Here is a 26,635-nt window from a genome sequence, read left to right as displayed (position 1 = left end):
AACGTCGTATAATTTTGAAGCTAAAGTTTTCTCGACTTATTAATTATGAAAAATCATTCAGTGATAAAGTAAAAAGTAGTCCGTGTACGTGACAGGTATATCCCACAGTGTTGAATACAGGCTAGTATATTCCATAAGGTTTATACCGTCAATGTCGCGTTGAAAATGGGATAAAATAATAATCAATTAGGAAAATATTTGATCAAAGAGTAGAAAAAACTTAAATGCGTTCGTGGCGATTGAGCATAGACAATGAATGCATAAGCGGTCGGTGGGAGGAAACGACTGTTTTTACTCGTCATTTAACTGATTTGAATATCATTTATTGAACATTATCGTTCGGAATTTCATTCGAATCACAATTTTGTTTGTTTTCTTCTTTTTGAAAAATAAAATATAGTACTTATAGTACTGATCATAGACACAAAATAAAGCCACTGTGTCAGAAGTGAATTTTCGACCTAAGTCCCATACCTTTTTAAAGAGCCCTAATTTGTTTTATATTGGAATTGCAGGGGCGTAGATAACCTCCAAACATTGGGGAGGCGGACGCAAGGTCCCGGCTCTGAAAAGAATAACATTGTTAATGTAATACATTTTGTGTTAAATATTAATGATAATAATAAAAAACATTATAAACAACAATACGAATATTAATTGTATGTTGTGTTTTCTTTTCTAAATTTCGTTTGTATTTAGATCGACGTTAGGTTCATAAAAGGTAAGAACGGTCGCAAATTAAAATTTAATACTAATATACATACCTCATCGGAGTGGAGCCATGTAAACGAATCAAACCAACTAGATTGGAATGAACGCTGTTCTGGCTTTTTTCTTCCCGAATGTACGCTTAGGAAAAGCAAATTTTGAGGCTGATTAGGAATACTCATTTTGAACATTAAACAATTACATATATGATATTGTTTCAATGATTTCTAATCAAATAATAATTGTTTACTTAGAGAACAAAATAATTTTCAATCAAATTAATGTTTTTCACGCGTATATTTACTCAAAATTGTTTTAAGTGGCATTTACCTTTGAATTTAAGCGGTCAATTAAAATAAAAAGAAAAGCCTGTCCTTAATCAAAACACCGACAGTGCAATCACGTCAAAGAACAATAAAACAATTAACGCAATGACATTTACCCGGGACCCTGGCTTATGACACTAACAAGGGATATTGAAACATCACTATTGGCAACCTCGGAGCAGACGGAGAGGGGACACATGGTTTCTGCACTGACAGCGCGTGATAAAATACTGGTTTTTGGGCGGCGATTTTGAGATTTTACGTTTATTTATATAACGACGACAAGCCGAAATAATTGGGGAGGCGGCCGCCTCCCCTGCCTCCCGTATGCCTACGCCCCTGAATGAGGATCCATTTAAAGGTGCTAAAATCATTTCCAAGCACTAATAGATATGAGGATACGGCAAATGAGTACCAACGTACTTGTCTGGGATTGCTTTATAGCTTCTTATCCGCAGAAAGGGTAACTCATTATTAAAGGCTCTAATTTTGAAATGATTAAGAAGAAATACCAATGATTTAAGCCGTATTTTACCCAAAATATTTGCCATTATTTGTTAACAACGGTTGCACATTCACACAGCACACAAATACGTAGAATGGTACTGTTAGGCCAACAGGATCGGTTGGCATGTGGGAGATACAGGGATCGATACCTTATTGTTCGATTAGTTTCATCTCCTATATTAATCTTTATTTTTTTTATATTTTTAATGTCCTTACCATCACACAATCGGTGTACTCAAAGGGCATCACTAAAAATGAACATACTCAAGAATAATCACGAACGAAATATATATATATATATATAAATAAATATATATATACAGTTATATTATATATATATATATATATCCAGTTATATATATATATATATATATATATATATATATATATAATATATATATAGTTCTAGGCAAGTATCCGTTTAAAGATGACTATCGCCTCTTAACATTGCATTAACATCATATGTAATGTTACTGATATGAAAATGCATCTCGCCTAAAGCTGACCACCGAATAAAACTCCGTGTGATAACTAAACCTTCGACTAAAACCCATACAACTATGAGAGGGTGGGGGATTAGCGCAAGTGTTAGAGCGCTCGCTTAGCATGCGAGAGGTACAGGAATCGTTACCCGTATTTTTTATTCTTTCATCGGTTATTTAAACAGCATTCTTTTGTATTAACACGTCCGTGTAGAAGTTTATTAGAATCACGATTGTTTCTCTCGTAAAGTGGCCTTTCACGTTTGGTAAATTTACAAAATAAAAAAAAAATGTTTCAGATTCGCACATTTTTGTTGTAGGTATGATATTAATGAGGAAACAGTAACACTGAAACATTAACATGCTTAAACAATATCCATGATATGCATCTTTGACGACTTTAAACCCTGAAAATTATAAAACGTTGCAAGAACGCGAAACGATAGAAAAATTTGGAGAGTTCTGTTGTTTTGTTTTATTTTGTGATACTACGAGGATTGCTTATATAAAGTAGAAAATACATCACTTCTTGTATGAGCACAGATGGCCGAATGGTCTAAAGCGATAGACTTAACTCCATGGGGTCAGTGGTTCGAGCCCAGTTGAGGGTTACTTTTTTCTTTCTTGAATTGTATTCTTGTTTTTTTTTTTAACTGGAGCTTTTAATATCCAATGTTTACATTTATCAATATAAACTACAAACTTCAATACTGTACAATGCAAAAATCTGTGAATATGTCCATGTAACAAGCAAATTAAGTACTGATCCGGTGGGGAGTCTTGCACTGAGGAGACTTGAAAAAGCTGTATTTTTAATTTCTAGAAGAGCGAGGTTTCGATCCTCGGACCTCTGGGTTATTTGCCCAGCATGCATCCACTGCGCCACACTGCTGATTTTTCAATCTAAACTTAACCATCTACTATTGAATGCAATTGAAACAACTCTAGTTAATCAAGATACGTATGTGTTGGAGAAATAAATCAGTAAGCAAAATGCAGAGTAAATTGGTTCCTTTTTCCTTATTTCTTTTTCGAATAAGTAATAAAGAAAAGATTCCTCATTCCGTATTCAAGCTTAACATATTTTTTAAAACGTTTATAAGAAAACTTCTGTTACGAGGGGAAATGATTTAGGATGCATAGTGATTTCAAAACGTCACCATAAAAGCAAGCCTGCAGGTTGCATATTTAAACTACTTATTGACGTACATTTCTACCTAATTTTAAGTTATGATAATTAAGTTCATTTGTTGATGTGAAATAAGGAACTGGTTACGTTTTTATTGTTCAGCCGCGAAAAAGGCACTTTTTAAAACCTATTTATTTAAGCTCGATTGCATAACAAGCCTAAGATTATATGAAACTCTCTCGAGTCCGTTTCCTTGGTGTCTATGGGGGAGATCTAAAGAACGCTCCCACAGTGGGGATCGAACCCGTGATCTCCCCATCGCTAGGCGGACAACATATCCACTACGCCACGGCGATCTTGGTTATCATTACAAAAGAGAACTAAGAAATATTGATGTTTAAGTAAGAAAATTTCAGTTCCTTATTCGGCTTGAGTAAGGAATAACGAACTGGTTCCTTTTCGTTATTCAGGCCGCAAAAAGGGAACTGGATGATAGAAACAAATGTTGAAATGTAAAAGATTGCACTTTTATATCACATACATGTAAAATAATGTTATATGCTTTTGGTTTTGTTGATGTAAAATTAGTAATCGAATTAGAAAATTTCGATTCGGTTTAAACAAGAAATCCTATGCAAGCGCGAAGAAGAAACATGAATATGTAACGTAATACATAAAGTAAATGTATTCGAGTTATTTTGTTTTGATTAACTGAAGAATTGTATTTAATGTTTTTATTCAAAACCCTACATTAAATATGTTAAGCTTGAAGAAGGAATAAGGAACTGTTTCTTATTCCTTATAAAAAACGGAATAAGGATCTAGGGAAATGGAACCAACTTACTATCCATGTTGCTTACAGATGTTAACAATAATGAATATAACAGAAAAAGGGATAAATAAACACATACATATGCAGAGTTTGGAGTCATTGTAACAATTGGTTCCAAATTGTTCTAAATTTTTCCGACTGATTATTTTCATTACATGTATTTATTCAATTTTTAATCTGATTTTAGATATGAACGAAAATGTTCAATCTTTTGTCTTATATTCCGATTCTTGCTTTAGACAATTTAAAAAAGTTGCCAAAGTACAAATGTCATTACACCAGTTAACAACAATTGAATTAATTGAGTATCCATCTTAACCCATTTATTCCCAGTGGACTCTCCCATCCTTCTAAGTTGGATCAATTTATTTCCAAAATTAGGGATGTCTAGTATATTTATTTCTATATTTAGAACAATTCTTACAGAAATTCCTTTGAGCAAACAGCGTACACCCAGATGAGACGCCGCATCATGCGGCGTTTCATCTGGGTTTACGCTGTTTGCAATGTCCTTTTTTCAGGACGCTAGGCATGAATGGGGTAATTAAACAGTACAAAACCTATAAGAACGTGGCGTCTCATCAGGATCTAAACTGTTTGCTATTCTTATAGTATTCTTTGAAAAAAAACAACAACAAGAAAATGCTAATTTTAGAAAATCAGCAGACGGCTTTTTAGCAGACGACAAATTTCTCAGCATGCAAAGGGTTAAGAGTTAGCCCAAGCTGGTTGTCCGAGAGACGCGGCCAGCGGTCCCCCCGGATAGTGCGGACCATCTACCGGGTGATGGATTTGTTGCACTCTGCAGCCCACTTTATTTGGTCGCGGAAGACCTCCTCCATCTCATTGGCCTCTTCGTCGCTAATGAACGTCTTCCGGGCTATGGTAAGTGATAACTCCGACAACGGCTCATCAATATCCGTCGGCGGATTTATGTCTTGGTCTTCGTTTAGCGACTCCCTCGCCTCGGTGACTATTATGTCCAAGTCTTTCTGTGGAAATAGACCGGAAACTGTGTAGTATGTCAAATATATGAGCCTTGTTCTGAGAAAACTGGGCTTAATGCATGTGCGTAAAGTGTCGTCCCAGATTAGCCCGTGTAGTCCGCACAGGCTAATCAGGGACGACACTTTACGCCAAAATTGGATTTTTGCTAAGAAGAGACTTCATTTAAACAACAAATATCATAAAAGCGGAAAGTGTCGTCCCTGATTAGCCTGTGCGGATTGCAAAGGCTAATCTGAGACGACACTTTACGCACATGCATTATGCCAAGTTTTATCAGAACACGACTAATATATGAATGTATATAGACAGAAACGTATATGAATTTATAGATTTACATGTATATATATGGGTAAGTTTCAAGCTTACCGCCGCTTCCTCCATCCCCTGCTCCTACTCCTTTTGGCGCTCGTCTGGTATGGCAGAAGCATCGACCGGTGACTGCACTCGCTGCGGAAATAGAACAGAACATGTGTAAAGAAATATATAAAATGTTTAAGTATCCAGATCGAAACGTAAATGCATTGCTGAAGATTTATTCTTGCTGAAGGCTCTATAAAGGTGACACATCCACTTATTATGCATATCAACTGGTCAAATTTTTACCGGATTTCAGTTACTCTTGCATAAAAACTGCTGATAACACAGCTTAGGTACAACGTTGCCAAGAATTATGGAAGATAAACCCGTTTCATAATTGGAAGAAATGTTTACATTTTTGCAACTAACGTGATGTGTAACCTCAGAGCGGTGACCTATGCTAAAATAGCCGAAAGAAAATTCAATTTTAATTCTATTTTAAACAACTTTTTACCAGCAGAAAGTAACTTATTAGTTCACTACAAACGTTTTAACCATTTTGAAGAGACCTACTTTGTGAGTAATACCGGAAAACGTTAAAAATCATCGATATATGTTTGGTGACCTGAGTCACTTTCACTTTCTCTTTCCCGAGTAAACAGCGATGTAAATAAACAGTTTGTTTGTAAACACAATTGACTTGGAGGACACTTTTTTGAGCTCAAAGCAAGTTGTAGTGCTCATTTTTTATTGTTATGTCCAATAGCATATATATATTGTTTTTTGATAACCTTTATAAATAAAATATGAAAATAATATTTAAAAATCGGTAAATAATTACGGATATTCACCTTTATAGAGCCTTTAAGTTGTATGGTTACCTTCTGCTCGATGGGAGCGGAGCGGCTTGTGGGGGATGCTTCAGAGCATTTTTCATTCGAGACAGCGGGGTTGCTTGGGCTGTTTGTGGTGGCGGTGGCGGTGGAATCGGCGCGGTTTGTGGGGGCTGCTTCTGCGAGGCCCTCTTTGGAGACAGTAGGGCTGCTGGGGCTGTTGGTAGTGGCAGTGGCTTGTGGGGGCTTCCGAGCATTCATCGCTGTCATCGTCGGAGACAGCGTGGCTGCTGGGTACCCTGGGCAGTCTAGACAACTGAACCCTACACTTTGACAGGTGTGGGTCCTTTGTCAATGCACCTAAGTATGACGGCTGACCTTCCCAGGAAGTACTTGCCATCGGTTCCCTTTGCTGCGGAAATAGAAAAGAAAACGTGTAATGAAATATATGAAATGTATTAGTATCGAGATCGAAACGTATATGCATTGCTGAAGATGTATTCTTAAGTTTTATGATTACCTTCTGCTGCATGCGAGAGGCGCGGCTTCTGGGGGCTGCTTCGTCATCTGACACATCGGGACTGCTGGGGCTGTTTTCGGTGGCGGTGGCGCCCCACATCCTTTTCTTGGCCGTATTCATCCACAAATAACTGCACTGGGTCTTAATTCTGCAATTGAAAGAATATAGAATGTTAACGTTCGTATATGCTCTACATTGACATGATAAGTTTGTTGTATGTGAACGAATGTTAGAAAGTTCATCTCACATCAACTTACCGCTGGTCGGCGACGTCATAATGTGTATCTGCCGTCGTCCGCTTGTGACATAACAGGTCCGCGACCTGGTCAGCATTGCCGGCGTCCAACTGTTACAATTTTGCGGTTTAGAGTCAGGCTGAATTGGAATATGTGGTGTTTTGCCGCCAGTCCCGACCTGAAGAATATCGACATTGATTATGGCAAGTGTGATTGTCATAAGCATCCATTGTATGTCTAATCATAGAATGATACATAGCATAATCAATCAAGAAAGTGAAAATTACTTCGCCCAGGCTCTATCTAGCCACTTGTTAATATGGCTCTGGTTGAGGTCGGGGTGGGACTTGCCGCGACCGAACACCTGGCAGTCTGCGCGCTCCTGCACCTGCACTGTTGGAAAATAAATCAGTGCTGCAGCCTAGAGAAGCGGCGCAGCAGGTTCATTTCCTCGAGTTGCAAATGGAAATAGGCGTAGCGCCCCCACTTCGCTGTCTTGTGAGCGTCTATCGTCACAGTGATGTGGAAGCCGCCACGGAACGGCTGCGCTTGTTGCACGTGCCTGAACTGCAATGCAATGCAAAGCCAACTTTCATATGCATATGATGTGATCAATGAATGAATGAATGAATGGGTTAAAGGTGTGAAACGGAAGTATACATACTCGGAGTTGAACGAACTCCCCGGCGCGGGAGCCGTTTGGAATTGCCATCAGCATTATCAATATTCCTCGCATGTCAGGAAAGAATTATGCCGGCCGGCGCCGGAAGCCCTCCACGCACAGTCTGTAATAATCAGACGCCTTGAGGTCGCCCTCAAGGTCTATATCTGTGGGTATGTCGGCCGACTCCTAGATACTCGGCTCCACCGCCCGTCGTATGATCGCCTTTTTGGTAGCAGAAGTGCAGCCCTGCAGCTTGCGAACGGCCTGTTAAAGTACATATGAATTAGTTTGTGTCAAAAAGCAATGCACATACGCTACAAAAAAAACTGCATATTTATTGTCTATGCTGTAATGCATGCATATGTGTTTACCTCGTCAGCGATACCGGCTGCCAACAGCCGATCGTCCTGGGCCCACCTCAGGAACTTAACGACGGAGGCAAGGTTGCTCCTGACGGTACCAGGGTGGTGCTCCATCTGGAAATAACCGTCTGCAACTTTAAGATGGTCTTTCCATTGCACCACATTATCCAGGGAGCCGCCCTCCTGGTACCCTGCCAGGGCGAGGAAACGGTTGAGCTTCATGGACTCCTCTGCCACCTTTGGAGTCTCCATTTCGCCACCGCATCTGAAGGAAGGTGGCAAGACCAGGCCTGAACTACAAAGAATAAAAGAGCTATATAATGGAACACCACTTGTACAATACTTGGCTTTGGTAAGCAATATCAACGTCACTAGTCGTTATACTTGCAGCTTCGTCGGCTCTTCATTACCCGAGCGCTTGGAGGTAGACCAATGCAGTACTCTCTGGTGAGGTACTGCTGAGCCTCTTCCTGCTCCTCCTCGCTCTTCTCCTCCTCCGAGTAACTGGAGTCCTCGGTGGCGTTTGCGAGTTCGCCCCTAGCCCCCGATATGGCCTGAGGAGGTATCCCCTTCTTCGTCACATGGAGTGTGTACATTGAAGTATGTTCAAAAGCAACACATAGAACTAGCAGTTTTTTTTTTGGGGGTGGGGTTGTGGGGGATGGGGCCTTTAGCCCTTATGTGGGGGAAATATTATGCGCGATTTTCCACTTTGGGGGATTTGTTTACTTGCTCTCTCATTATTACATTTGTACATGTTTGCACTATATTCGTTGCTTTGTTTCATAATTTAGTACGTTTGACAAGATTTAATTGAAATATAATTGAGATATTATAATCATGAGACACATCCTTCTATTAAAAAAAATTAAAATTTTAAGGGGCAATTTTTTGGTCAGGAAAGGGTAAAACCCCTGACTTGACACATGCGTTGTCATATAGTTTGTATAACAAACATGATATTAGCCATCTGAGACACCTACGTTTACAAAGGCCTTGTATTGGGCAAGGTACTCCACGCTGCCATATTTTAGCTGGTTAACCAAATATTCAAGATGAGGGCCCCGTTTGATGACGGTGGAGCCCCAAGTACACCTCCAGTACGCGCGGCCGTTCTTGGCACTCTTGCCACGGCATCTTGCAGCCTTGGCGCAGAGATGGTATGTCACACCTCTGCGCCCAAAAGCCCGTGCTGGGTCCTCAAATGGTCGTTTAGTCTCTTCAGGGAGACCCTGATCCCCTTTTCGCTCAGGCACAAAGGGCAAACCCTAGCAATTGATTTGTTTTTTTGTCGTGATGTTTTCGCACGTTGACATTTTCCGAAGTGAACATTACATATTTTGAGACAAATTCACAATATGTTCTCAAAATGGTCTTTTTATGACAAAAAACTACCCCCGGGCCAATATTTAGGTCGAAGTTTTAATTTAGTCTGGTCCAAAATACAAATTAAATTAATTGTGCCAAGTTTCAAGAATTAAGTCAATAAATGGCCGACTTTGATCACTTTAAACCTTAAAAAACACAGAAAAAACTTATTTTATTTGAGGGTACCCCTGTTTGACACGCCCTTTCCCGGCCCCAAATGGTCACACTATTGTAAACCTGGTATCGTCAGGTCCGGTGAACGTATATCTATCCATATATACCAGATTTAGCCATTAAATATCACGTTTAGTAATTTTTAACAATTTTATTGTTAACAAAGCCAAAAAAGGCTTATCAGTTCCCTGCTTGACCCGTACTGAACACCATACTTTTTGTCACACTTCCGTAAACATGGTATCGTCAGGTCCGGTGAACGTATATCTATCCATATATACTAGATTTTGGCATTAAATATCTCGTTAAGTAATTTTAATAAATTTTATGGTAAAAGAAGCCAAAAAAGGCTTATCAGTTCCCTGTTTGACCCGTGCGAAACACCATACTTATGGTCACACTAGTGTAAACATGGTATCGTCAGGTCCGGTGAATGTATATCTATCCATATATACCAGATTTTGCCTTTAAATATCACGTTTAGTAATTTAAACAATTTTATTGTAAAAGAAGCCAAAACAGGCTAATCAATTCCCTGCTTGACCAGTACGGAACACCATACTTTTGGTCACACTAGTGTAAACGTGGTATCGTCAGGTCCGGTGAACGTTTGTCTATCCATATATACCAGATTTGGGCATTACATATCACGTTTAGTAATTTTAAACAATTTCATTGTAAAAGAAGCCAAAAAGGCTTATCAGTTCCCTGTTTGACTCGTACGGGACACCACACTTTTAGTCACACTAGTGTTAACATGGTATCACTAAGGTCAGGTGAACGTATATCTATCCATATATACCAGATTTGGGCATTAAATATCACGTTTAGTAATTTTAATAAATTTTATTGTGAAAGAAGCCAAAAAAGGCTTATCAGTTCCCTGTTTGACCCGTACGGAACACCATACTTTTGGTCACACTTCCGTAAATATGGTATCGTCCGGTCCGATGAACATTAATCAATCCATATATACCAGATTTGGGCATGAAATATCACGTTTAGTATGTTTAAACAATTTTATTGTAAAAGAAGCCCAAAAAGGCTTATCAGTTTCCTGTTTGACCAGTACGAAACACCATACTTTTGGTCACACTAGTGTAAACAAAGTATCGTCAGGTCCGGTGAACGTTTATCTATCCATATATAGCGGTTTTGGGCATTAAATATCATGTTTAGTAGTTTTAAACAATTTTATTGCAAAAGAAGCCAAAAAAAGGCTTATCAGTTCCCTGTTTGACCCGTACGAAACACCATACTTTGCCATGCCGTTGAAAAACACGGCGCGAAAACTAATAATTGTGTTTCTAACATGTGAAATCAATATAACAATACATCTAGTGTAAGTTTACATATGTCTGTACTCACGATCTCGCTGTAAATCACATAAATAACATAGAAAAACACAAATCGCGGACACTAATTATGGCGTTGCTTTGTTTACCTAAAATCGGTTACAATACAGTAAACTTGGCAAGTACTAGTACTCTCCTAATTATAACCCTTTAGTACATAGTACAAGCCGAGAGGGTGACCTTGGGGTTCTGGCTATACCTAGGGAACGGGTCGAGTTATTGGAGAACGGTTTTCTGATCCGTGCTGATGAGTGAACCGACCTTTGGGTTTGATGCCCGTTCAGCTGTTCGTCCGTCCGTCCGTACGGCTAGATGGTGGTATTGTGCCAAGGACCATAACTCCTGAACGGTTAGAGAAAGCCGCACACGGTTTTCGCCATTTCGCTCAGGATTGAAAAGACCTTTGGGTTTCATGCCCGTTCAACCGTTCGTCTCTCTGTCCGTTCGTCCGTCCGTCTGGCTAGATGGTGGTATTGCGCCAAGGACCATAACTCCTGAACTGTAAGAGACAGCCGCAAACGGTTTTCACCATTGTGCTCAGGAGTGAAAAGACATTTGAATTCGATTCCCGTTCAGCAAATATTATCCAATATTTGTACACATTAATCACATGGTAGACAATTGGCAACCTTTAGGCTATTCTAACATAACACACTCTAGTGAAAAGACCTTGTTCGAAGCCCGTTCAGAAAATATTCACAAATATTTGTACATATTAATCATATGGTAGACAATTGGCAACCTTTAGGCGACAAGTGTCCCCCGAGTATATCTCGTGTCGCCCAAAGGTTTAGTGTGTATGCAAAGTCGCCTAAAGGTTGAATTTGTATGTGTAGATATATGACAGGGGCTTTTCTAACATAGCACTCGCTATTCTAACATGACATAGACTATTCTAACATAACATACGCTATTATTACAAGACACTCGTTATTCTAACATGAAAGAGACTTTTCTAACATAACACTCGCCATTCTAACAAGATACTCGCTATTCCAACATGACAGAGGCTTTTTCTAACATAACGCTTGCTATTCTGAAGTCGCCTAAATGGTTAGAGTCAAAGGTTGAGGCGACAATTGCTCGGGAACAGTCGTCTTAAGAACACCATGCCGTCTGTTAGCCAATGGCACGCGTGTGCCGGCCAGCCAGTGGCCATAACTTCGTAACGGCTCAAGAAAGAGCTAAATGGACGTCAGATTCGCGCTTCGAGAGAGGTCGATTACTTGGACAAAGACTCTTCAGCCGAGACCGTAGAACATTGCTCAGTCCAGTAATAAGTGACAGAAAAATGGCCAGGGGGTGGGGGCGATGGATTTCCCATGGGGGCTTGAGATATCTGTAAACGGACTTCAGATTTGTGCTTAGCGTTGAATCATTACCCAAGAAACCGAGTTTGAATCCCGACCTCGAACATTGACTTCTGGGGTGAAATCTTCATCAGGGTTTCAACCTGAGGGTGACCCCCTCCAAACCGCCCAAAACTCGGTATTCTAGTGCAGGGTTAATTGCTGAGCACGAATCTGCTGTCCTTTGTCTGATATCTGGACCCCTTCCGGGACTATGGAGCTGCAAATGTGGTAGGGTAAAAAAATGATTAAACGGACTTTTTTTACTGTCAATATATAAAATGAGAGTCCTATCATTTTTTTTTCAACTTTTCTTGATTTTGTTTTCGTTTTATTCTTAAATTCACAAATTTCTACTTCAAAAATACAAACTATTCCGGGTCTAGACATTAGAAATAAATAAATACATGTATTATGGTAAAAAATGGACAAAGCGCCCGAGGGTAGGGCACTTTGACTCCCCTTAGCGTACCCTCGGGCCAAAATTTAGGTCAAAGTTTTTATTTTGTTCGGTCCGGCATACAAATATAATTAATTGTTCCAAGTTCAGCCCTACAAGTGCAGCAATGACGGAGTAATGTTGTTTTAAAGGGCCAAAATACTCTAAAATGACTAATAATCAATAACACCTTACTTGGCCACGCCCTTGTCCGACCCGTGGGCACCATAGGTTTAGGGCTCGTCAAATTGTTTGTTGTACCTTTTCCAACAAATCTAGATATTCGTCAGACGCAACGAGTCACATAAAAGAGCAAGGACATAGCCAAAAAGGCTTAACAAAGTGTCCAAAAACATACGGTAGGGCACTTTGACTCCACTTAGCATACCCCTGGGCCAATATTTAGGTCAATGTTGTTATTTTGTTCGGTTTGGCATACACATATAATACATTGTGCCAAGTTTTAGCCCTACAAATAAAACCACTAGGGAGTAGGGTAGTTTTAAAGGCCATAACGTTAAAAAATGCAAAAAACCCAGAGTCCCTCCCTTGGCAACGCTTTCGTCCGACCGATAATAAAAATAATGATAATATACAAATTTAAATTCGATTGGTATGCAGCGTGCCTGTTCCTCCAATGCCCATATCTGTCAGCTGATGTTTAAGCTTTACACTTGTGAATAAATTGTCGAAGTAAAGTCGATACGGTGCTTTGGGAAGCTCCGAAATCAGGTCAAGTACTACTCCAGCACCCGTCCCAAGTTCATGACGTCCGGCACCGGCACCTTGATAGGGCTCAAACTGAATGAGGTAACCAAGTCTGGTAGTAAGACACCACAACTTGAAACCAAATCGAATGGGTTTTCCCCGAATGAACTGCTTTGAACTATGTTTACCAAAGTAAGGCACCATGGACTCGTAGATTGAAAAATCTTGCTACATTGGAAAGTACTGCAAACGTCAGTCATTGGTCAGAGAATACAAAGGTCTTATCTTGCTCAACTTGCCATTTGGATTCAGTTGATTGTTGTTACAAACATGATGGTATTTAAGTATGTCTTCAAACCGCTTCCTTGACATAGCGTTACATATTGCCTCATTTTTAGTATCAGGTTTCTGTAACCAATACATCCGCCGTCTTGGAAGATTTGCATACCCTGTCACAAGCAGAATAGCAATGAAAAGTCGAACCTCTTCAAAAGAAATTTATGATTACCTTGATGTCTGGTATACTTTGTAGTCTGTTCTCTGATCATTGAACACACTTCGTCATCAAAAAATAGTTCAAACAGTAAATGATGCTCCCAGTCTCTATCAAAGAATTCGGGTCGTCTGAAATTCCATTGCAAATATCTGTCCATCTGATCATTTGGAATATCTGTTCTGATCCAGTGACGGTGAAGTGCCGGTCGCCGTCTTCCCCTTCTAGGAATCTTGGGCATCCGTTGCTCATTCTGGTTTTGTTGCACAGGGATCTGAACGTCATAGTCAAAAGTCGTGTCCGATGCATCGGACACAGAATCTTCATCACTGCTCTCATCCTGCGATGTGTCCGAATGGTTAGTGTCTGTGATGTTTGAGACTGATCCGGTGGCATTTCGAATAGAAACAGTCTCATCAGCACGAAGTTGGTTCCTTGTCAAATTGTTTATATTGCCTCCGAGGTCTTTATCCCCGCTATCCTCATCACATTTTGTAGCATCTTCTGGTCCAGTCATGAACACATCAGCTTCTTGAAAGTCTGTAGCATCTTCAAGAAGATGCAACACATCATTTAGAGTGAGCCTGTTAACAAAAATTTATATAAATGTAGTTGTAAAATATTATTATTTGTTATTTTTACAGACCATACTAAATCTCAATATACATTAATGATGTAAATACTTGTTTAAATGTGTTAAGCTCTCCATGAATGGAGGAAATAAAGAATCTATCTATCCTATCCCAATATTACAAATCTATAATTTTGACTTTATCACAAAACATGTATAATTTAGCATAAATAAATACATACCTTTTTTAGCCATTGTCAGTCCAAGAAAAATTTGCCTCTTGTCGTTAAATGTAGCCTTATGAATGCATGAAATCTCTTTCTGTTTCATCTCAAATTTGTGTTACCTGATACAAAGGACTGATAGCACAGCCACACAACAGAGATAACTGTTTATTTATCACTGAAATAATTAACACTGACCAGATTTCCTAGGTGACCCAAATATATGACGCTAGACATTTATGGGTTTTAATTAATCATTCCATAAGCAATCCCTGAACCTATGAAAGATTGGTTAAGTTTTAATGGCTAGTAGTTTGTAAATGTGTTAAATTTGTGTTTGCAGTAAACTGCTTGTCTATAGTTGTGTAATTATCAAAGATTCAATATGTGTTCAGTGCTTTGTAAGATATGTTAACAATTTAAGAAAATGGCGGTTCTATCGCAGAGCTTCTTTACATTAGTTCAGATTAACTATGTTGGGAAGTTCCCATACTTACTGACGCCTTAATCTGTTTTGGATGCTTATTAACTTGCAAGAGATGCATCAGCCATAAGTAAGAGAATAACGAATGATTGACGTCAGGAGGATAGGACGTTCGATTCCATAAATAAGAAGCGTAATGTATTTTTAGTTATTTGCGATGCTATTTTATGATTGTAATATGTTTATGTCCACTTAAATGTCTTAACTGTTAAGGTCGCCGTGGTGTAATGGATATGATGTCCGCCTAGCGACCGGGAGGTCACGGGTTCGATCCCCACCGTGGGAGCGTTCTTTAGATCTCCCCCCAAAACACCTAGTACTGGTTCTAGGCCCAGGAAACGGACTAGAGAGCATTTATATAAGCCTTAGGCTTTCGATGCAATCGAGCTAAAATAAATAGGGTTAAACTAATTAACTGTTTAACGATGCATTATGTTTGACGCAACGCTATCTAATAACTGAGTCACAAGAACGATATTCATTAACACATACGTATTGATAATTGCAGCCAAGAATCCCGTTGTAGCTACCCTTACGAAAATTTAGGCCCTGCAGCAACTATTAGCGGCTAAGTTACCGCAATGTTGCGGCTCAGTTGCCGCTACTAGTTGCGGCTTTGTAGCCGCAAGGTTGTTTTACGCATGCAAATGAGCTTTCTGGCTACTAGTTGCGGCTCGGTTGCCGCTACTTATTGCGGCTTGCTTGCCGCTGCTAGTTCTGGCTCTGCTCTGGCTACTAGTTCTGGCTACGTTGCCGCTACTAGTTTTTGCTATGCTCTATTGTGATAGTGACCTTGACCTTTGACCTAGTGACCCCAATTTCAATAGGGGTCATCTTATGTCTAATGTCCAAGGCCAATGAACTGGGCTACCGACAGACATCCAGCAAAACAATATACCCCCTCTTCTTCGAAGGGGGACACAATGATTAACAATTTGCATGATATATACATTTCAAAGCAGATGCACAATTCCTCACCATTATCCCTTAGGGTTATTTAGGTATAGACCTGACCATTGTCAATCATCAGTCAGTACTTGGGAGAATAAAATGGTCAGGTCTATACCTAAATAACCCTAAGGGAAAATTGTGAGGAATTCAATGATTTGTGCATCTGATTTGAAGTGTATTACATTTTTTCTTTTAGTAGAAATTAAATGCATTGTTTTGTAAATTATTATTTAATATTTCTACTAAGAGAAAATTGTATTATTTGCTCTTGTTAATAACAACAAATTTCATTCATTTTAATGTAACACATTTTATTAAAGAAAAACATTCTTCCTATTACTTAATTTCATTGGTTAATATTGTAATACATAATATAACTAGAAATGGCGCGGCAGAGGCCGACGCGTATCCCCACGCCGCATGTTTGACCCAGGGGCGCCCCAGGGTTGGTAATGGGGCCATGCATAGTTGAGATTGACCGTATTGTCATAAGAGAAGTTCAGTATCAATTAGAAGTGAATCGGTGTAGAAATGAAGATATTATAGTAAAAGACAATTTTGGGTGGGTGTGGCCTATTATGGGCGGGGCGCCCCAGGGTTGGTAATGGGGCCATACATAGTTGAGATTGACTGTATTGTCATAAAAGAAGTTCAGTATCAATTTGAAATGAATCGGTGTAGAAATGAAGAAATTATAGTAAAAGGCAATTTTGGGTGAGCGTGACCTATGTGGGCGGGGCGCCTTAGGGTTGGTAATGGGGCCATGCACAGTTGAGATTAACTGTATTGTCATAAGAGAGGTTCAGTATCAATTTGAAGTGAATCGGTGTAGAAATGAAGAAATTATAGTGAAAGGCAATTTTGGGTGGGCGTGGCCTATGTGGGCGGGGCGCCCCAGGGTTGGTAATGGATTCATGCATAGCTGAGATTGACCGTATTGTCATAAGAGAGGTTCAGTATCAATTTGAAGTGAATCGGTGTAGAAATGAAGAAATTATAATAAAAGGCAATTTTGGGTGGGCGTGACCTATGTGGACGGGGCGCCCTAGGGTTGGTAATGGGGCCATGCACAGTTGAGATTAACTGTATTGTCATAAGAGAGGTTCAATATTAATTTGAAGTGAATCGGTGTAGGAATAAAGAAATTATAGTAAAAGGCAATTTTGGGTGGGCGTGGCCTATGTGTTGCGGGGCGCCCCAGGATTGGTAATGGATTCATGCATAGCTGAGATTGACCGTATTGTCATAAGAGAGATTCAGTATCAATTTGAAGTGAATCGGTGTAGAAATGAAGAAATTATAATAAAAGGCAATTTTGGGTGGGCGTGACCTATGTGGACGGGGCGCCCTAGGGTTGGTAATGGGGCCATGCACAGTTGAGATTAACTGTATTGTCATAAGAGAGGTTCAATATTAATTTGAAGTGAATCGGTGTAGAAATAAAGAAATTATAGTAAAAGGCAATTTTGGGTGGGCGTGGCCTATGTGTTGCGGGGCGCCCCAGGGTTGGTAATGGATTCATGCATAGCTGAGATTGACCGTATTGTCATAAGAGAGATTCAGTATCAATTTGAAGTGAATCGGTGTAGAAATGAAGAAATAATAGTAAAAGGCAATTTTGGGTGGGCGTGGCCTATGTGGGCGTGGCCTATGTGGGCAGGGTGCCCTAGGGTTGGTAATTGGGCCATGCATAGCTGAGATTGACCGTATTGTTATAAGAGAGGTTCAGTATCATTTTGAAGTGAATCGGTGTAGAAATGAAGAAATTAGTGTACAAGGCAATTTTGGGTGGGAGTGGCCTATGTGGCCGGGGCGCCCCAGGGTTGGTAATGGGGCCATGCATAGTTGAAATAGACCGTATTGTCATAAGAGAGGCTCAGTATCAATTTGAAGTAAATCGGTGCAGAAATGAAAAAGTTAATGTAAAATAACATACAAAAAATGAGTGAAAATCTCTGACCCGGCCCCGCCCCAACCCCCATTACTTTTGACCCAGGGGTCAGATCAAAATTCCGTCACTGTCACCGTCGCACATATGCTCATAGCTACCATGTATGTAAGTTTCAAGGTTCTAGTGCTTATAGTGTAGGAAGAGCAGTTGGCCAGGACGGACGGACGGACAGACGCACATCACCACAATATCCCCACTTTTTCTTCGAAAAACGTGGGGATAATAAAATATTTACACAAAATATAAACACGGAGTATTGTTGCGCAAACAAGCTTAAATTTACATTTAGAAACATAAATATAAAGTTTGGAAATTGTTAATGTGTCCATATGTGAACAGGTCCCTTCAATACAAGAGCCATTCTTTGAACAATGACAATTACACTGTTTACAGCCCTGCATTATCATTTTATAGAGATAACTCTCTCTACTTCTTGTACTGTACTTATACTATCCAGAGTTACGTTTTCTTATCTGCTTAAAATGATAATTCAGCCAGAAGAGAAAAGGAGCTTTGATATTGTATTGCAATACATGTCAAAAAGTAGTTGTGAAATTAGAAAAGAAAAAAAATATCAGTCTGTTGACAGACTAAATGACAATGTAAGATCACAAGAAAAGAGAATGTCACTAGTGTAGAATTAAAATCTCACAATAAATGACATAGTCATGGCCCGGACAAGCTCATTTATGGCCATGTTTTACCTTTGAAGTAGTAGGCTTTCCGTAGATAAGCCGAACCGACTTGAAATTTTCAGTAACAACATTACAATAATGTAGGTTTTTATTTCCAAACCCATGCTTTTTCATTAATATACACCAATTGAAACTGTATTAATCACCACAGCTTACTTACAATGACTTTAACTCTTCCCAAGTAACTTCTTTTCGTTTGTCAGATTCTTCAGCCATTTTGATTTTTGTCTGATGACATCATCAGTGATGTCATGACATTTACAAAATATGATGTCATTCTACTATTGTAGCTACCTTCTGGCTACTAAGAGCCGCTAGTGTCTACTATAAGCCTTTTGTGTTTCAAGATTAATATTAAAGTATTGGTTGTGGCTACCATTTAGCTCATAATTGCACTTTTTTGATACAAGAATATGTTCTGGCAATTTTCTGGCTAATATGAGCAGCTAGCGGCTACTATGAGCCGCTAGTGGCTATAAGAGCCGCTAGCGGCTACTAATAGCCATACGATTGCCACACTGTAGCCGCTAGCGGCTACTTTTGGCTATTTTCTGGCTAGTAGTTGTGGCTACAAAAAATGGTTGCGGCTTTGTAGCCGCAACCTTTTCATTTCTGTAAGGGTATGCATTATTATTTTTGAATTTATTTACGTATTGGCGTACTCGTTCGTTCAGCACAGTTTGGCCACATCGTTTGGTTTGGTGCAACTCGAACAAAAGAACCCAGTGAAACCCTAGTGTTTTTGTAACTTTAAACACAAACGTTGAACAAACATCATTTTACAATTTTGGTTACTCACTACTGTTTGATTACAAATCTGACAATTTTTGCACAAAATGTAAAAGGAAAATAAATGTGTTGTTTACAAGAGTATATGCCTTTTATCTCCCTATTTAGGATATTTAGAAATTTCACACATATCCTGGTCGCCCTAGTATAAGTACACCGCTAAAATAAAACAATCAATGGGGATTTGTATAATTACAGCCAATTTGTTCCATAAAGTAAACACAATTCTAACATATGCATTACTTCAACAACACTCGTAAAGTGTTGTCCCAGATATAAGCTTGCGAAGTCCACAGAGGCTAATCGAGGACGACACTTTCCGCTCTAGACTGGATTTAAAAAAAGAAACTTCCTTTAAACGAAAAAAATCATTAAAGCTGAAAGTGTCATCCCAGATTAGCCTGTGTGTATTGCACAGTCCAGACCCGGACGACACTTAACGCACAAGCATTAAGCCACGTTTTTCCAAAGCTCAACTGTAGTAATCAGACGTTCGATTGTGGAATGGAACACTTAAGAATTAGATCGGTTTGTTGTAGACAAAAGAAAGGCTCGTAGATTGTATGGCGATCTCAGTAAAATGAACCATAAGCAAACTGCATGAACAAATCGTATGTAACAAAGCCTTTACCTACTTAAAACTTAAGTTGACACAATTCAACCGCGTCTGTCTGGCATTGATAAAACGCGCGTCCGGCGCATCCAAATAATTATAAGTGACGTGAAACTGCATTTGAAAAAGCATATTGAAGGTCCGTTATCATTGAATACGAAACATCGTAAACACCTTGAACGTGTTTATAATCGTATATAACATATGAAAGGCATGCAAAACAGATAATATATACGCCCGCCATCTGAGAAAAAACTATTGCATACACTGTTTGGTCGATTTTAATTTTAATTTTGACCCAGTCTAGCGTTTGCAAATATTATTTATAGTGAAATAGGAAGTCGTTCATACCTTTACATCTCACATGATCTTATCTTCGCCTGTGGTGACATATGATCGCCGACAAGCTGCCTCCATGCGTAAAGACGCCGCGCGAGTCTTTCCAGCCTTTTGCAGCATACAAATATGGAACGTACCGGTAATCAATACCGACACATAAGAATGCATTGCGAATGTGAGGACAATTATGTTTTAAGCCACGTTAGCTGACACGTTTTATACTTCAACTATTAAAGCAAGATCTAGTAAGATAAAAGGTAAAGGTTTCATGCAGATGTTACCTTGTTTACTATTGCCGTTAGAGGGCTTAGTCCATAGTTATTTTTAGTTATATAAACCGCTTATAAACATGAAATAAAAAATGAATATGTAATACGATACCGGAACTTTCTGTTTGCAATTCATGGAAGCAAACACAATTTTTTGAAAACTGTTCGACATGTCTGTGCTCATAACATGTGCACGCGTCGTTGCACACGAGGTGTATACTGCGAGGCATGTTAATATGTTCTTTAACCGGGCTCTGTTCAAACCACCTGTGTTCGGTGCAGTAATTGAGCATTTTGTAGTTTTTGGTTTCACCAGTGCGGAATGTGACACACAACTATATTTTCAAAATGGTAAGTTTACTTGTTTATTATATGCAACCAAATATATAAATAAATAAATATATAAATAAATAAATATATATATATATATATATATATATATATATATATATATATATATATATATATATATATATATATATATATAAACATGTATCGAATACGAAGACATGTGTATAGCATGTCTTAGTTAATTATTTTAAGTTTAAAGCTCGATATTCAAATGAGATTTACATGACGTTTATAAACAAACACGCGAACTTACACGAAAACAGTTAAGAGATATTTTGATACTTATCGAATCATACGCTAATAATAATAATATTTCAGAATTAGTTTGCAATGTTGACGTTTGCAACGAATGTCAAACCACAGTGAAACAACGTCATACAATTTAAATAAAAAATACGTGTCTGTACTGTAATCTGTACTTTCAAACTGTGTTAAATATTTCACCGTAAACGTGTTACTTTAATTCTTTTAATGAAACTTTGATCCAGAAAACAGAGGCGGTTGCAAGTTTTTAATTAAGATGGGGAAGGATCTTCTAATTTCCAAACACAGCTCACCTTGAAAATTAAAAATATGCAATCTATTCAAACAAGCAAAATCGCATTCCTGACTGACATAAATGTAACACTTATATGTTGATTATCATTATCTGGCAAGTTTGGTCGTTTGGGGAAATGAGGGACGATGGCACAAAGATCCTCGGTCTGTTGCGGGAGCTTTGAGTAGCTCATCTATGGTGAGGTACGTTCACTCTTTCACTATGTCTATGCAGCTATTCTTATGAGAGCCTTCCGAAGGCGACCTCTCTCTAGCGTACCATGTGGAGAACATTCTTGCACAGTAGACCTCTGGTGACGAGTCAAAACCAGGCCAACGTTTGTTGTTGACGGTCGCCTAGAAGGGTTCTGTTGGACCAACAAGTGTTTCTGTCATGTTCCGGACGTTTTCGTTGGTTTTGTGCTCGATGTAAGAGATGCGGCGCAGTCTTCGAAGACACTTGTGTTCAAAAGCCTATACGGTGTCAGCGTGAATCGTCCAGGTCTCGCAGCCGTTTAGTAGGACGGAGAAAACGAGGGACTTGAAGAGCCTGTACTTTGTGTAGAAACATTTGGAGCTGCTTGACCCTGCCTGCTCAGTCTGACCATTGCTGTCTCATGGTTATTGTATTCGGACTTTAGGCGTTATTATGCCACTCATAAGGACAATTTCATCAGCGAAACATTTGTTTTAGAATCGCCTTCCAATGGTTGAGATGAAGGTGTGATAATCGTGGACGGTCTTCTAGAGTATCGTTTCAAGAAAACGAAAGGGGAAAGGAAGGGGAGAGCAAACAGCAGTTACGGACGCAAACGGACGTTCTGAAGTCATTCATATGTCCAGTGAGATGCACTGAGCTGCTTGCGTTCCGTAGAGGTTTAAGATAACTTTCACCAGCCTTTCGTCAATATTGAACTTTCTCAGAACCTGCCATGCCATACGCGTCAATGAAGTTGTGGAAAAGCTAACGTTGATATTGCTTGTTTGATTATAAATTAAACTCTTCAGTTTTGTTCAAATGCCCCCTTTTAAGCTCTGAATCAAGACTGCTATCGGGTCTTACTTTTAAATCGGATGAGGATGATGAACGGCATGATTTAGCTTAAATGGCTGACGAGGCTGATGGTGCGGTTATTCATGTCCAACGTGAGGGTGTTCTGTTGTGATGACCAGACACTTTGACCACTCCGGGCTCCACTACCGCTCATTCACGATATTCTTGCATAATGTCATCATTGCTGAAGTCGTTGCCTCCCCTCCGTGCTTAATCAGCTCAGAAATGACGTTGTCAAGTCCATGAGATTTTCCAGCCGCCATTCTATGCACTGCTTTATACATCTCTTGCTTAAGCATAGATGGACTGTCGTTGCCCGCTTCTGTATGATCAAAATCTATACAGTCACAATTGGTTTGTCATTTGAATACACAAACATACAGAGACCTTCTATTTGTAAACACTGAAGATCTGATAAAACATAATGAGCATGAATTATACCCTCCACGAGTAATGCATTGTAATTGGCTGTATTGTATTCGCCGGGTGCAACTTTTGCAGTATTGATCGGCCTGAATAAACTAGTCTAAATATATCCGTTATAAACCGTCGAAAGTCTTTATGAATAAGAACCGTACAGTAAGACTGAATAAATATCTATGCCGTTCAACTGGAATTCATGTTAAGGTACATTTTCGGGTAGCTGATTATGATCAGTCTGGACCGGACATCTGGAGATAATGTTTCGAATTGAAGAAAATCTCCACCAATAAACTTGGGCAACATAAAAGAAAAGAAGATTTAAAATTATAGCAATTGTTTACGAAGAAAAGATGCATTTAAAAGATTATCATGATGAGTTAAATAACAATTAAAATAACTTTGTAGACATGGTAATATACATTATGTAACTTAATATAATGATGAATGATTTTACTATTTGAATGTTGTTATAAAATGTAAAAATTATACATATTAATAAATAACTATGATTTTATTTTTTTTTGCAATACTGTATTTCTGTGCTAAAATTCAGAGCAACTCCAGCCAATCACACTAATGAAAACACATGATTGTACAATTCTTATGGTCACTGTCTTGGATAGGTCAATCAAAAAGAGAGGGGTTTAATCCGGTTTAAATGCTAATCAAACTCACACGTAACCCAAAATAAATAACAATTCAACGCGCGTCTAATGCGATTTGAACCAAATGTACCCATTCAGACAGAAAATTAAAACATGAAGTTTTAAACGTGACTCTCGAATCATATATGACAAAACATTAAAGCTTTAAAACTAGTATCGTGCGAGGTAACCTGCGCCCCATTGAATTAAATTGTAAAACAAACACAATGTGCGGTACTTTTTACTAGACAAGCATAAATAGCTTCATTAATCGTAAACCCAAACACTTCATAATCGTAAACCCAAACACTTCAGTAAAAAGAAAATGTATGCGTGCAGTTTTGCCATTTGTTTTTTTACTCAGTTATAAAATCAGTAATATTGCTGTATTTGATTAGTAACTAACGGCCATTATTTTACATGGTGAATTTATTTGAAATGTACATTTACGTATTGAAATTAAAGAAAAGATTTATTAGTATATTGTAGGGATGGGACCGAATATTCGAATATCCGATAATCGGCCGAATATTCGAATCCAAAATTCATATTCGAATATTCTTTTTTCATGCAAAGATAATTCCGAAAAAGTTATAAGTACATGTACAAAGTCGCAATTTTGGTCTCCATTATAAGTCATTGCTTTGATAACAGCTTCCATCAATGAACGAGATGATAATTGGCAGACGGGATGGTATAAGGAGAGGGACCAATCGTCGATTTACTATCAATTCATAGTTATGCAATATGTACAGATTTTTTTCTGAAAATCAGTCGAAAATGAAAGTAAATTTATGTAAAACATTTACGTATATTGATAAACATTCCAAACTTGTGTTTTTAACCTCAGCGGTCAATTGTATAAACAGTGGTTAATATAAACTTTAGTAACTTGATTAACGCAGTTATTTACATGGTTATATTATAGCAAGATAATTGTATTTGTAAAAACGATGGTTATTTCGTTGTAACCTAACTATTGAAATTTGTTTACTTACCACAGTAAAATTACCAAAAATGCACCCTGAAAATGACGTCGTTTTCGCACAATTTGTCAGACAAACATTGTCCAATATGGCCTCTGACTCTGTCACAAAAGAAATAAGCGAAAAACGGGCTAAACCCTTTAGTGACCGAGAGTTGGACGTTTTTAAGAACTTTATGACAGAAAATCTTTATAAACTCAAAGCAAACCAAAGCGGCCACTCCTTACCTAATAAGAAATGGCCACCATGCTCGTTGTAGTCAGAAATTCGGTACAAGACATTATTTAAAGCCCTATTAACACTCAAAATCAACGAATATTACGTAAAATAGTTCATAAAATAAAGTTAACCCATACAAAATCATTGTCCCTTAAAGCAGTAGCCAAAATGTAAACGCTAGATGTGGTCTGGTAACATAGATTTAACAATATACATTGTTACCAGGCCACATCTAGCGTTGAAATTATGGCTATTATATACGGAACACTGAATTTGTAAGGGTTAACTTTATTTTACGAAAAAAATAACGAAATATTCGTTGATTTTTAGTATTCATTGGGCTTTAAAAGGATCTGTCTGGTTATGATGTCTATGCATTGAATCGCAAAATTCATTAATTTACCGGGATGATATAACTATTGTGGTTAGTATACATTAGCGACATGGTAATTCACATGGACCGAAGTAGGGTACAATGAAGCAATACAACGAAACGAACACATAATTTTTATATGTTGTCACAAGATTTATAATCGAATCCCGGGTGAAAACATTTTAATGCTTTTGTACATAATTTCACGAAATTTATGATCGAATCCCGGCTGTATAAAGTTTAAAGCAATAAAAGTGTGCGTTTTACAACACTGCGTTTTGCAATATAGAATTTATATTTGAAATATGAAATGAGTAAAATAGACATAAAATAATTCTTTAGAACGAAATTACTTGCATTGGGTATCAAATTAATTGAAGTTTGTATTTAAATAGCTTATATGTATTTAATGTTCATGCCATAAAGCATTAAATATTGGGGACTTAAAATGATAACTGCATTCGTTTCAAGTAACCGAATTAATATACGTTACATCACTAAAATTATGTTTCAATTAAGCTTTATCTAATTTAATTCTTACATAGTTGATTAGTCTACTTATAGCTTTGTTCACTTAGCTTACTGTACCTTATACATATTGAAGAGTACAGAAAACAGAACATTGTTTAAGCTTTGAACATGCTGATTATTTCTCGCGATTGGTTAAACTTAAATCTTAAATGCAGTCTAACAGAGCTGTCTAGGCCTAACATACCGGTAATATTGCACTCGAGAAGTAGAAGTTGGTTGTCAATAGGGGGCCATAAAGGGATTATCGATGGTAACTTTTAGCCAGACAGAGCTTGAATAGCGAATTTTATTGTAAATTTATAGAACGTATTAACGAATATTTGGACAAATTGTCTCGTATCGGGACACTGGAACAATCACCAAACTGGCGGAACTGTCCCGTCGAGATCGAGATTTCTCAAATCTACACCAATTTAAACGTTCTTAAATGGTTCTTTATTCCAGAAAAATAGCCAAACCAAAAGCATACGTATTATCGATGGAAAGTAATCCAGATCAATTAGAAGTATTGAAATAAATTATAATTACGGTAATGTGTTTTCCTGAAATATCTTACAGCTAATGAAACAAAACAGTATTTATTAAAAGAAGAGCATAATAATAAATGATCTTTAAAAAAAGATATTACTCTATCCTTTTTTCAAAGCCGCACATAAGATACGATTTATGGTGGCATTTGTGGCAATCAGGAATAGTAATTTGCTCCGGACGGTCATAAATTCGGACATTTTAATATAAGGTTTAAAAATCGAATATTCGAATATATTCGAATAATGACAAACGAATATTCGAATATCGTTTCCAGTATTCGTTCCCATCCCTAGTAAATTGATACATTTTA

General features: G+C 38.2%; 3 protein-coding genes across 15 annotated transcripts in view; 2 read left to right on the top strand and 1 right to left on the bottom strand.

The window, feature by feature from the left end:
* LOC127850301 (uncharacterized) overlaps positions 1 to 8,193 on the bottom strand; it is a 173,740-nt gene extending 165,547 nt beyond the window's left edge. Inside the window, exons 1-2 of one of the 2 annotated variants that reach the window (XR_008035191.1) lie at positions 7,914 to 8,193; positions 7,543 to 7,806 (exon numbers count right to left, since the gene is read on the bottom strand). Coding sequence is in view for 1 of the 2 variants with exons in the window: in XM_052383244.1 (XP_052239204.1) it covers positions 6,171 to 6,392 (222 nt within the window). In the remaining variant the exon portion in view is untranslated. Of the gene's footprint in view, positions 1 to 6,170; positions 6,513 to 7,542; positions 7,807 to 7,913 lie in introns of those variants that run through there. The other variant, XM_052383244.1, reaches the window with a different exon arrangement.
* The window catches only part of LOC127850289 (uncharacterized), a 243,542-nt gene that overhangs the window by 126,399 nt on the left and 90,508 nt on the right, over positions 1 to 26,635 (top strand). The window lies entirely within an intron of this gene.
* The window catches only part of LOC127850288 (uncharacterized), a 181,923-nt gene that overhangs the window by 146,957 nt on the left and 8,331 nt on the right, over positions 1 to 26,635 (top strand). Inside the window, exon 1 of one of the 2 annotated variants that reach the window (XM_052383209.1) lies at positions 20,907 to 21,027. The exons of the other annotated variant lie outside the window; for it this stretch is intronic. Within the exon in view, the coding sequence (XP_052239169.1) occupies positions 21,025 to 21,027 (3 nt within the window). The 5' untranslated portion in view covers positions 20,907 to 21,024. Of the gene's footprint in view, positions 1 to 20,906; positions 21,028 to 26,635 lie in introns of those variants that run through there. 2 annotated transcript variants of the gene reach the window in all.

Source organism: Dreissena polymorpha, chromosome 11, assembly GCF_020536995.1.
Source record: "Dreissena polymorpha isolate Duluth1 chromosome 11, UMN_Dpol_1.0, whole genome shotgun sequence".
Classification (NCBI taxonomy): domain Eukaryota; kingdom Metazoa; phylum Mollusca; class Bivalvia; order Myida; family Dreissenidae; genus Dreissena; species Dreissena polymorpha.
Note: the sequence above shows the minus strand (reverse complement) of the source record. Positions and strands in the feature narration are given on the sequence as shown.